General features: G+C 40.4%; 1 protein-coding gene across 1 annotated transcript in view; it reads right to left on the bottom strand.

Annotated features, from left to right (window-relative positions):
- SAMD3 (sterile alpha motif domain containing 3) overlaps positions 1 to 11,125 on the bottom strand; it is a 42,447-nt gene extending 31,322 nt beyond the window's left edge. Inside the window, exons 1-5 of the mRNA XM_068412706.1 lie at positions 11,115 to 11,125; positions 9,233 to 9,335; positions 9,025 to 9,130; positions 8,084 to 8,273; positions 4,327 to 4,434 (exon numbers count right to left, since the gene is read on the bottom strand). Of these exons, the coding sequence (XP_068268807.1) occupies positions 4,327 to 4,434; positions 8,084 to 8,273; positions 9,025 to 9,103 (377 nt within the window). The 5' untranslated portion in view covers positions 9,104 to 9,130; positions 9,233 to 9,335; positions 11,115 to 11,125. The remainder of the gene's footprint in view (positions 1 to 4,326; positions 4,435 to 8,083; positions 8,274 to 9,024; positions 9,131 to 9,232; positions 9,336 to 11,114) is intronic.
- Positions 11,126 to 13,600: the final 2,475 nt, after the last annotated feature.

The following is a 13,600-nucleotide window of genomic DNA, read 5'->3' as shown; positions in this document are numbered from 1 at the left end:
ACAGGGAAGCAAAGGAAGGAGCTCTGTGAAGATCATTAGCAGAATGACATGTCAAAACTGAAACACGCTTCAGACACAGCTACCCAGTAGTCAGTGCAGTTGCCTGCAGTCCAACCAAACTAGATGTGAGACTGCCTTAGCTAAGGAGATGTACAGCATCGTTAACGTGGCTCTGTGCTCTGCTCACCTCCAGCCCCTACCAGTGGGCTGTTACTAGTTCAAATGTTGCACTAGTGCACACTGGCAGGTGCCCAACCTCGAGAGGGCTTGCAGCGGGCAAGCCGGCTCCACTGAGCAAACGGATGAATGGTGGTTTGCAGCCATGCAGGCCAGCACGGGAGAGAGGAGAGCCAAGTTTATTGTCAAATCAGTCTTCCAATTCATTATCCTTGGCATCAGCCCAAATTTATCAGGGCACCAGCACCAATATACTGTCAATGCCAGCAGTGACTTTATTGGTATATGAACACTTAGCAGGCCCAGGTTTAGTTGAACACTGACCATATCTTCCAAATTCACAGCAAATGGAGAAGTTCAAGGCTGTCAAGGCTGGCCAGAAGATCTGTCATCCTGCTTGTGCACATAAGCCTGCTCTGAGCAAATTACTTCAGGGTGTTCAGACAATAAATCTGCTCTACAACACTCAAGAGATACAGAACACGTTTTTATAGAAAGAATAAATGTACAAATAAACCTGTATCAGGACATCACTCTTGAAGAAAAACAGCTGGACCATCATATTGGAAACAGTGAAAATGGGATACGTGAGGGGTGTCATTTGATAAACAGACACCTTGAGGAAAGGCAGACAGGACGTATAAACCAACCAATAAAAGGTTGGCTTTTCACAGCAGTGTCAGGTATTTACAAGTAATGACAGCCTGCCTCTGTCTTAGCAACAAGATAAACACCAGGCTGCCAGGAACCATCAAACTGCTGGTACTCCGATACAGAAAAGCAGGTATAGGGAAAATGTATTTATTGAATCATCCTCTGTAGCTATCTTATTGTCTTCACAGAAACGCATTGCTTCAAGATTAATCTTCTTTGGAGATAAACAAAAGGACTGGCTGTTTTTACTTCTGTAGTTGCTAGCAAAAAGTTATTCCACTGAGGTGATCTGCAAACCTCACCTGGTTATATGTGGACACCATGTCAATACTAGAAAAATAAAATTATACAATTGCTGCATCCACTTACTCTTCATTTTTGTGTTTAAGCAATCTTATTTTATATTTTTGTAATATTTGGTAATACAGAAGAGTGTATTTAACACAGTTGTTAGGACTATCTACACAGGAAACCTACAGAGAAACTTTGAGCCAATTCACCAGCACTAATAATCCATAAAAGCACCCATGAATTCACTTCAAGCAAAACCATGCCAGTTATTGAAGCTGTAGTTGCATGGGTCTTTTGGGGAAAAAAACAACAAAAAAAAAACCCAACCCACAAAATTTTAAGTTCTTCTTTTTCAGACTGCATTAAATGAATGAGGAGACAGAGGCTACAAGTATAACCCTGGTCAAATATCAATCATTTGAACTGTACATTTAAACCAACCCCACTGAATTAAACTAACCCCTGGCAGAAACAAATCTAGAAGTGCTTATATGAACTGCTCTGCTGCCAAGTAAGTGGGTGGGGTGTGAACACCCACTAAGGAAGAGTGGAAACTGTCATTGTTCTTAGCCGCTCTTCCAAATCTTGCCTGGCTGATGGGAAATGGGTACCTACCCTCCTTCTTACTCTGCATAAGACAGTCCAGAGTGTCTTATTTGCAGAACCACTTCCCTATATTACTACAGGTTCCCTTTCCCCATTACTTAAGATGAGAGACTATGGGAGAGAAACACAGGCACAGACTTTAAAACATTCCAAATTTAAAGCAATGAAAAAAATCATGAGTTGATCTAATATTGATTAACATTATGCCAAAATATAAAATATAGCCACCATTAATCTGACGTGAAAAACAACTTTTCACCATGGCACGTAAATCCATAGACTGGAACTTGAGTGAAAAACAAACCAACTAACTCCTCTTCCAAAGTAAGTATATTAGCAGAATAGACAGGGGGGTTTACTTTTATACTCTAGGCTAAGAATCTATCATTATATTATAGTCAAAGCAACTTTTTCTATTCCCATAATCAAATTTCTAAAACAAACATCCTGTTCAACCCTTTGCAACCTGCTTATAGCCAGCATAATCCCCTCAAGCACATAAAACATTAAAATTTTCCATCGGTTGTTGAAAATGCAGTGAGTACTGTAGGGAAAGAAAGGCAGGAAGAAAAGGAAAAAACCAAAATATTGAACATAAACTCTATAATATCACATTTATCAGTGTGGGTCAAGTCACAGACATATCTAAAGAGCAGCATTCACCTCCAAATACAGTATATAGCTTGGAATGAATCTAGTGCAGCTGTTAACTGCACTAAGGGAGTGGAACATCTCCCTTATGAGGAGAGGCTGAGGGAGCTGGGTCTCTTTAGCTTAGAGAAGAGGAGACTGAGGGGTGACCTCATTAATGTTTCTAAATATGTAAAGGGCAAGTGTCATGAGGATGGAGCCAGGCTCTTCTCAGTGACATCCCTTGACAGGACAAGGGGCAATGGGTGCAAGCTGGAACACAGGAGGTTCCACATAAATATGAGGAAAAACTTCTTTATGGTGAGGGTGACCGAACACTGGAACAGGCTTCCCAGAGAGGTTGTGGAGTCTCCTTCTCTGGAGACATTCAAAACCCGCCTGGATGCGTTCCTGTGTGATATGGTTTAGGCAATCCTGCTCCGGCAGGGGGATTGGACTAGATGATCTTTCGAGGTCCCTTCCAATCCCTAACATTCTGTGATTCTGTGATTCTGTTAATGGATGCAATGGCTGTTCAGTTCCATCCTCAGTCTTAGTTAAAACAGGTGTTTCAGAGAAGGACACTTGCCAGCTTCTTATCTGACCTTTAAAGAGAAGCCCTCATAAAATTTACTCAGGTCTTCAAGACTCCAAATCACCACAGCTCCACTGACTTTTAGGGCATCTACTACTTCACCAAGAAGGGGCACTTCCATGTACAGCAGCAGACTTCCCTCCTCTTCTGCTTCTTTGGCCCAAGGTGCATGGGCACTGCTGTTTTGCAGTCCTTTTCCCTTAACAGGCCATTACGGGCCTTTGAAAGCTACATACTGACATTTGCTGAGAACATTTCCTAAAGCCAGTCTATTCTGGGTTACGCTGATTCACACAACCCATTTAAAAATCTTTATACAGCACAAGGCAAATTACTCATCATTAATGAAAAATAAGCATCCTTTAGAAATACAGACTAAAAAGCACCATTGCAAGATCGTTTTTAATGCTTTATACCAAGGGTTTTAAGTGATTTGGGTTTGTTTTGTTGGCGACGATGCTGACAGGATCTTTGGGTTTGGGTTTTTTGTTTTGTTCCTTTGAAGCTCATAGCAGGACTTTATTTTAAAAGCATTAGCTATGTGATTCACTGAGTCCTCTCCTCTGTTCCCAGACAGCCTTATCCCTAACTCCTTGTTACTTTTTCCGAGTGATAAAATGGACATTTTCACAGAAAGACTTCCCCTTATCTCAGAATATCCTGATATTCTGGCTATGATGAAGCCATCAGTCACAGCTATGGGAGAGAAATTACAACAGGAGGGAACAAAGTGGGGTAATGACCAGCAGAGAAAGCTTCACAAACAAGAAAACAGTTGCCTTGAAAGTGGAACGGGACTCTTTCAACACTAACTGCCCATCTCAAAGGGGAAAAGCATGTGTAGGAAAGAAAAAGAAAAAAAACCACAACAAAACTTCCTCGCCTTCAGTTTTTAAGACGACTCATTTTGATACCCAAGGGAAAAGAGCGAGCAAATGAAACCAGCATGCCTGCTTTACCAAGTGCTATATTTAAGGTGTCTCAAGCACACAATTTTTCTAATAGCCATATTCCACTCTGTAATGATTAATTTGCCAGATTGCTATTGAAAACACATGTGTAAAAGAGGATTTTTAAAAATCAGACAAATAAGTACAAACTTGTATCTTGACCTCTGCATGAGGCAACATAAGATGGTGAGCAAGGACTGAGGATGGAGAGAAGAAAAAAAAACATTTGACTATTGCATTCAGTTGAATCCTAATAAATTTCTGCTCCTGCTGTTTTCTAAATTATACCTGAATACACCTGAACCTGGCCTCCAATGATTAGGATAACTTTTTACAAAGTATCTGTTTAGTCTTAAACACTTTTTGCTTTGTTAGTCATTTTCAAAAGGTAGGGAAAATATAGTAAATGCATTATAAACTCACTTTTGCTTTAGCACTCTTTGATCAATTAGTCCTTCATTTTCAGTTGAGCACAGATATTTTTTCTGCTCCACAGGACCAGAAGAATTTGACATTTGTCTGTCAGTATCCCTGAAAGGAAGGAAAAAAAAATAGGAAAGAAAAAAAGAGGGTTTTCACTGTCAAGTTTTGTGCAGCTTACAGAAAAAAGGTACTTTAGTGTTCTAAAATGCCAGTGACAGAAATAGAAAAGGAGAAAAATTAACATATTGAATAGTCGTGATTTTACATGATGCTGATGTCTCTTAATCTCTCAGTCCAATTATCAAACTCTGACATGTTAAAAAGAAAACTGTAAATAATACTGCCTAGTGATATTCTAATTACTACACAGTTACAAAACCCAGGAAAAAAACCCTTCTTGGGGTTGCAGGATAACTGCCATCTCCATAGCCTGGCATCTCCTAATCTCTGGGAATAACTAACCACTACAATATGCAAGGGGTGGGGTGAAAGAGTGATTTACAGAGTATTGTAAGGCAGTTTCTATTCAAATAGAACGTTGAATACTTGTTTTTTTCTGGAAGTTAAGTCCATCTTGAAACTTCAAGTCAGCTTTGCATTACTCCAACCACTCTAGAAGATCCCCAAATGCCACCTGATCTCACATACCGCTCTTCCTGGTTATTTGCTCCAACTCTGGCTGGTCACTAGCACCAAAAACTCCAGATATTCACTTTGCCATGTGCCAGCCCAAACCATGGCTTTCCATTTAACCTTTGCGTCCACCTTTCTCCCTCCTCAATTTCCTGTTATTTCTTCTTCTCCTTTTGTTGGTAAAAGCCAACATCAGCAGTTTTACCTCGCACTGGGGGAAAGGCAGAGCTAAGATAGGGGCTACTATTATGCTGCCAAGAATTCATGGCAGTCATCAACGTTTTTTTTTTTTTTTGGGGGGGGGGCATAGTTTCCTTTCTTGTACCTCATCTCTTCAGAACCTCTGAACTCAAAGACGCTTTATAAACTGTTCCAGCTTCAGCTGCGCTCACACATGAAAGGCTATTACTGGAAGTGACATTAACTTTTGCCAAGTTTATAAGGGGAGTTTACCCTTTTCATGAATCAATACATCTTTTTCAGCTATCCAGTTAAAACCAGAAAAATACAGTATGTTCTCTATGTTGCTCCTAGAAACAATCGATCTTGGAATTGGAAAGCTTCTTGATATTTACCTGGTAACATCTGTGTGAGCTGCATGTAAACACAGTTTCTACTGCATGACCCAGAACACTTCCACCTTACCAGTGGCAGACACAAGATGCTATTTCCATGTCCTAATCCAAACTGATGGAGATGTAAGTCACATTTGGTGTCCTTTCACAAGTCCATTACTTCCACAAAGAAAATGTTCACCTACCATACTCAAAACTCCACATCCAGCTAACGACTTTATTTCTCTTCCTAGCAGAGAGGTGAGCTGAGCACAACTCACATGCAGTTAGGAGATGTGCCAAGGACACCAGGATAAAGAGGATGGAGGTAGGAGTGCACCAGCAAGCACTGAGGGTATCATTCCTGTGAGAAATACAATAGGGAAATACCGCTGGCAGCTCTTGGAAGCTCCACAGCGGTTTCAGCTGACCCAGAAGGAGACAGCTATGGTGCTGCTTTTTCCCGTGCCCCTTTGGCTGAGCAACGCCTTCTCCACCCTGGCGCTGGGACCGGCAGGGTGAGCTAGTTCTGGGAGCTGGCATGGCTGAGAAATAATTCTGCAAAACCAGAAAATGTGGTTTGTTTTTGCCCGGGCTCAAGCACCACAGGAAAAGAGCTAGGAACATGCAGACTCAGTTTTCACAATTGTCCCCTGCCACTCAGGGTCACACCTGAGACTTAGTCTAGCCAAACATCCCTGACAAAGTTAAGGGTGAAATCTAAATAGCCAAAGCAGCATTCAAACTGCCCGAAGCATAAGGACACGAGTCTTCATTTAGCCCACACCCAGGGCTAAACAATAACCAGTTGTTCTATCACCCAAGACCCCTCCCCAGCTGAGAAAGGGAATTGGGAAAAGGAGAGACACTCATGGTTTGAAATTTAAACAGATTTCATAAAATAAGAAAACCAATATCAATACTAATACAAAAGACACAAAGTTATACTCAGCCCACAGAGTGGTGGTAAGTCCCGCCAGTGACAGCAACCATTGAGAAGAGAGCAGTTGAAAGCAGTAGGGGAGAAGAGAGCAGAACAAAAAGCCCCCCATCCCCAGCAGCTTTCCCATTTATAGTGAATGTGACTTTAATGTTACAGAATACACCCGTGGGCCAGCCTGGGTCAGCTGCCCTGGCTTTCAATGCTAATAGCCTTGATCACCATACCACAGGTGGCCACAATGTGAAACAAATGTAACAGGAAAGTGATTCTATAAATTTTATCCCTGCAAAATCAGGACAATATGTTTTCTTCTGAAACCCCGTGCTGAAATCACTATGTATCTACTGCACTTTGGATGAAGTACAAGGCCCACATACAGTAGTCATCTTCACAGCAGACACCTGCTCTACCTCTAAAGAGGGAGTTTCCATAAATCAAGTGAGGCAGAACCCTGGTGCAGAGAACCGAGACTGGCTGTGATTGCATACTTCAGGTAAATCATACATGCAGTGACATTGTCTTCTTCCTGCACCTCCCCTTCCCTCCAACGGTGCAGGACCATTTCCCCAAGGGGTTTCATGGATACTTCCACAAGGACAAGAGGATGTATCTACGTGAGCAGTTTAGTTCTGGTCATGAGTGCAATTTGGTTGGAAATAACCCAGTCATCACCATTTACCACTCTTTGGTTTGCACTGTGGAGTCATCTCAGAGTGCCCAACCTGGACTCCTTTTAGATGAAGGCAAGTGCTACAGAGAATGCTCTACAGACCCACTCCTACTGGGTTACTACTGTGTACTAACGCAGGCTTAGTGCTACAGTCCTTTCCTTCAAAAAAGAGCATTTTGCATCCATGGCAAGCCATTCTCTACTTTCAGGATTTTTGGAATTAGAAGAGACCACTCTGAGAGCTCAGGATGTCTCTCCTCAGCCAAGACATCCAGAAAAAAATAACCCTGCAAGATTTACAATAGATCAGAATGGAGGGGAGGGATGAGGGGGAACCAAACCAATCAACCAATCCAAAAACCCCAACCAACCCACATCAAAACACCCAACCAAAAAAAACAGAAACAACTTCTGCCCTCCCCCGCAAAGAAACCCCAAACAAACCAAAAAAGAAACCCTGCTCAACCAAGAGCCAGACCATGCTCAGTGAAGACAATCTCTGTAGAATTCGTTTTCTAAAAACCTATCTAGTTCCACACAGTGGGATTATTAAATGCTTACACCTAGATCAAATTCAGAGCTTCCTTTGAGACACTGAATTTAAATACACCTGTGACACAAACACTTCTGCTTCAAAAGTTTAATATCACAAATATATAAAATTTTAGCTATAATGTAAGTTTGATGATGCTTCATCCAAATGAAAACTAGGTCCTAGAACTGGAAATGAAGAGCAGTTTGAATTAATTAATGGTGTTGTTCAGGAATGTTGATGCTCTGTTTAAAACCACAAGGTAATAACCTTATTTTGCATTTCACATGTTGTTAGAGATATTAAAAGTATAAAAAACAGTTACAACTTACAGCTGAAGAGCTAATAAATGCCAGTTTTAAAATGCTATAAAAAGAATACAACTATACCCAGACTGGTATTTTTTGTCCCATGTACAAACTCACCCACTGATTACTTCTGGAATTTTTGGAGAAGCTTTTTCACAACAGTATGTAAGGGATTCTAGCCCACTTTTTTGTTGCTGGTATTTATTAATCAGGTCCATCAGCACTGCCTGGTGTCCAATCTTTTTCACCAGCTGCTGCACCATACGATCATTAAGAGCCAGAAGAGCTGCTCCACTTACTTCTTCTTCTGCAGATTGAAGGGGATTAAAGAATTACTGTTAAATAACTTTATAGTTACAGTAACATTCTATGTGACTAAGAACACGATGATGGAGGACAGGTCAAAGGCAAGGATGCTTTCTACTGCTGTTGGTCTTCTTCAGCTGCTAAAAAGATGATGTTTTAGCTACTGTCCTTTCCCAAGCAGTGCCAGGAGTCCTAGTCACTGGCCAGATACCTTCCCCTGACAAAAAAACAAGTCTGAAACATACAGAAGCAGTGAGCTGACTATTTTAATGCTTTAAATCAGGCCTTGCTTAGACCACAGCAGACTGTTACTGCGTTAATGAAGGAAAGCAAGATTTTTAAGAGAGCACACAACAAATAGCCTGTTCACATAACAGTCTCCTGCACTCTTTTGTAGAGTTTTTATATACTCAGACATAAAACATTTACACACTACAGTTGTGTTATTTCAAAATATTTATACAATTTATACAATATAAAATAGGCCCTGTCAAGACTTTTAAACTGCCAGCTCTGATTTGAGGTGTATCTATTTATATACAGGCTTAATCTCATCCCCCAGTATTTCTCAGAGACTTCATAATAAATCTGCACACTTATTTTGATTTATCAGGTCTATGTCAGTTCTCACGCTAATATAAAAGTCCAAAGTTAGCATATATATACATCCTCCAAAACAAGGTAGGCAGCGTCAATTAAAGGCATAGAAAGAAATACTAAACAAATCCCACACAAACAACAAAAATGCTTACCACGAAACTTAGGAACTAGTTCTCCTAGATTTCTCTGTCTCAACCAGTTGCAGACTTGATCAACTGACCAATTTTCCATCTTCAGGTGTTGCAATGCTAAATTTCACTGTAAAATGGAAAGAGAGGATTATTTTTATGCTGAACTCTAAACTGAACTCCAACATTTTGTAGGAAAAAAAATGCACTTAGCAAATAATGTTACATTTACATGCTCTGAATAAAAATAGTGCGAAATAATCCAACTAATGCCTGTTGCAAGTGGCAGTTTCCTTGGATCCCTTTCTTCACCTCCTCTCTCTTCTCTGCTTTCCCTCTGCTCTAGGAAACAGCCTCATTCCTTATAAAACACGACCTGCTCCAGTACCATTAACACCCAGGTTTCCACACAGAGAAGAAAAAAGGTGTGAAATTCACCACCACCACGCTCATCAGGAAATGGCTGACATTTTAGAGAATGAAAAAAACCCCAACACCATCAGAGTCTGTCACATACATGTTTATAGTAAATCAAGCACCTTAACCCTCTCTGCACCACCAAGCAGGTACTCAAGCAAATACTTAACCCACAGTTACCAACAATGAGGTGCAATGGAAAGGAGGGGGCTACTCCTCCTGTCATTTGCTAGTGTCATCCCTGAGGTGCCGGTGCATCCTGGGAAGACACCCCGGGAAGGAAGAGTGCCAGGAGCTGCTCACCGGGGGCCGGCGGGGCCAGGGCACAGACTCCGACCCCCGAGTGAGTCAATCCAGCCCATCCCCGTGGGCCCCTTCCCTGAAGGACTGGCTTGAATGGCGAGGGGTACATCGCACACTAAATCAACAGCAACCTCCTCAAGGGAAGATGGTTTATACAGACAAAGCTTGTCCTACTCTGCCAACTCTTTGACAGCAGAAAACTCTCTCCGAGGGTGATTTTCTTATTAAGGTGTTTTAGCTCTACTATGTAAAGGAGCACCAAGTGCTCCATCACTATGCTTGCAATCCACAGCAAACAACATTACAGGAAATTATTCGAGTAAGTTTTCAGATGAGAACATGAGTGTCTGGCACTGTTGGCCAAACATTTTCTTGCTTAAAATACATCCACGAACATAGAATCATAGAATAATGGAATGGTTCGGGTTGGAAGGGACCTTAAAGATCATCTAGTTCCAACCCCCCTGCCATGGGCAGGGACACCTTCCACTAGAACATACCCTGAGCCTGCAGTGAACTCCAGGCTAACATGAGGATTCACCCACACAAACCTCATCAGGATCTGTTCCACTGCATTACAAAAAAATGTGCACCGTCCTTGAATAAAAACATTTCCATTTTCATCCTTCAACAGCAAAGACCCCCAAAATAAGTGCACTTCAGCTGATGCTCTTGTGCCAGTAGACTTCAGCAACTTAGAAGGGTTAAGTTTAAGAGGAATGTCTTTCTGAATTACATGAGTGGATTTAATTTGATATGACAACAGTAGCCATACAACTCCTCCCCCAGGCTAAGCAGCAATAACAGGGTGTGAAAAGTCATTATTTGTTGAGAACTCTGGTGTAAATTAAAAGTCACACCTTCCTGTCACACTTCTTACTTCCTTGCAAAGAGTAGGGCAAAAAAAAAAGCTCCGAAAACTTAAAGATAAAACCGAATGCAAAGCAGAAAGATACTTGCCTTGATAACCAAGCAGTGTAAAATTAGAGAGATACATTAAAATGGTGGAAAGGTCACTGCTTCATCCTATAAGAAGACTAGCATCCTAGAACAGTCCTGCTGACTCAGGCATGCAGATACCAACGTTTCAAAAAGTGTGAAGCAAACTACAGCCATGCACAACAATATGCACATTTAGCCCTGTGTGGCTGACTGCAGCAAAACTTCCATTTCCACATGGAAATGCAGGCTGTACGCTTTAGTGGGGGAAGGAAGTGACAGTTTAGAGGCTGTTTTAAAAAAAATCAGATTATATGTATTAAGGGTCGCTACACACAAATACTTTGAAATACTTCTCAAAAGTGATTTCACTTACTTGCATATACTGCAGATAAAGGAGCTAGGAAAAGAGCACACCAGTCTTCCAGCAGCATTATGGAGGCAATGAGAAAGACTGAGCACGGATGCTGATATTTGTCTTCATTAATGATTCTGTTTATTACAGTAGCATTGAAAAACTATCCAGTGAAGGGTTCCCTGTGCTCAGTGTGGTAAAACATGTGAATATTTATATTCTTCAATCAACTCTTAAAAGTCAGAACAACAAAAAAAACATCAATGGCAACATTTTAAAGACAGACAGTATTTCAGCAATTTACAACATAATTTCAAGACAAATTCAGAACAATTCTGAGTGATCCCTGTCTATTAATAAATACAGCCAATCACTGGGACCCGTTTCTTCAAACACCTAGGGTGAATGTCTGTCATTAGAACTTAACCAGTCCTGGTTAATAAAATTAAGTAATGAAATTAATGAAAATTAATTTTCCTTAGGATGAGTCAGGACAACACTTGCTTTTACTGTAAAATCCTTCAAGACCGAAGGATGAAAATCTTGGTTTTTAATTAGATCAAGCTAAAGGCCTATCTGTGGTACAGATTGCTGCTGATGTCGTTGGTTACACAATAGCAAGAGATGAGGTTCCTGACCAGCACGCCTGTGCCGGCAGATCCATACTGCGCGTGCACTGGTTTACCATGCAGCTTGTTTTATGAGAAAATGTAATGAGCTACCATCAGATTAAAGAGACACTTCTAAATGAATAAATCTATATGTCAAAACATTTTAGACAGGGAAAGTGAGTTATTATATCTACTTTACATGTTGACTTGTGAGAGAGTCTGTGTCATCACAGACTACAAATACAACAGCCTTTAACAGGCCTTTACATGGATGTCACTGAGGTTGGAATTAAGGTTAATTTTAGTACATTTTAGTACAAGAGTGAGGAATGTGATGCACGCACATCCATATATCACAGCTATGTGGTGCATAGGGACAGGTCTCAAAGCTGCAAGTGTGATGAGTAGGAATTGGTGCACACCAAAGATACAAGCAAAGTATCCCACGTGCTTTTTTTTGATGTTATCGTATTTTGTTTTTAACTTTGTTTTTAACATTACATATTAATACATATTTAGTTTTTAACATTACAGAGGCTCTATTTTTTCCTTTCCACTTACTACCAGCCTATTTTTAAAATAACTAAAAATATATTCAAGCAACTTTATAAAAGGCAGAATATGTCATCTTGGATCCAGTTCTGAGTTATCGTGAAAAGAAAATCAGTTGTCCACAAAGCTTTTCAATAACATATAGGGAAATGCTCTAAGACAGCACCTCTGCCTCCTCCTCCCCGAGAAAATGTCAACAACTTATTGCTCACATTTATCATCAGGCACGTGCTAGCATGAAGCATTGCACTGAACGCTCACAGAGATGGCTGAAAGAAGCAATGCCAGGGGAGGGAAAGAAAATCCGAATACCAAAGTGCACATTTCAATTCTCATTTGTATGCTATTGTACAGAAGACACATGCAGCTGTCAGATCAGGAGACATACAAACATACAGCAGATGCAAGAGAAAACCCATATCACCTAAGAGTAAGGCTATATAAGATTTAGGAAGAAATCATGCACAACTATCACTCAGATGTAGATAAAGAGGAACAAACCAGATAGCCCTTCTAAACCTTGGTGAGAGTTAAGGGGAGTATCAAGGGTTCTGAACATGCCCATCTATTGAGCTTATCAAGCAGGCAAATTACTCTGCTGCAGGAATTAACTCTGAAGATTATTAAAAAAAATCAACTCTTTCCTTAATACATGTGCTTCTGATTAAATATGCCATTTCTAATATCCAAGTTTTTACTATATGAACTTTAAAAATATTTTCACCTCTACTATCTACAGTGCTACTGGAAAAATGAGCTGTCCCACTTCAGCAACAAGATTCAACCCAAGTGCCAAGTTCTTCTCTGTTACAGCTGTACAAGTTATTAGCAAATTTGAAAGGAAGAAAATGGTAATTTGAAAGGAAGAAAAGAAAGTTTATTTGTCTGTGTTTTAAAGCGATTTAGTAGTCATGCAGACGAGACTCTGTCCTTGCTATCATTGGCAACGGTGTGCAAGCCATGTAATAATACATTTAGCTGTAGAAGAAACACCTTTGTTTTTTAAGAACACAACTTCTGGAAATTAAGCCCCTGTAAAATTAAACCTTTTTATATTCAACTTTAAGAAAATTGTTTCAGATTAAAACTACAAGGTTACTGGATATTGAGAACAGGAAAAAAATCAAGTGGAGGTTAAAAATTCATAAGTCACAAAAATGAAACCTCATATACCACAAAGAAAGCAATCAGGCTGAAGGTCATCAGTATAACACAGGGAGTGCTTCAGAAAACTAAAGAAAAAAGTAATTTCTTCTTGTACGTGATATCACATTGACTTTTCTTTTTTTCACCGGAAGTACAAGTTTCTCACCAGGACCATTAGTACTTTGGATCATGTCACTGTTTGCTGATTTAGCAAAGGACTCCAGCTCCTGTCACTGAGCAGTGCAGAGACCTCTGACATTTAAGCCCTGCAGTGTGA

Source organism: Nyctibius grandis, chromosome 1 (assembly GCF_013368605.1).
Source record: "Nyctibius grandis isolate bNycGra1 chromosome 1, bNycGra1.pri, whole genome shotgun sequence".
NCBI classification, from domain to species: domain Eukaryota; kingdom Metazoa; phylum Chordata; class Aves; order Nyctibiiformes; family Nyctibiidae; genus Nyctibius; species Nyctibius grandis.
Note: the sequence above shows the minus strand (reverse complement) of the source record. Positions and strands in the feature narration are given on the sequence as shown.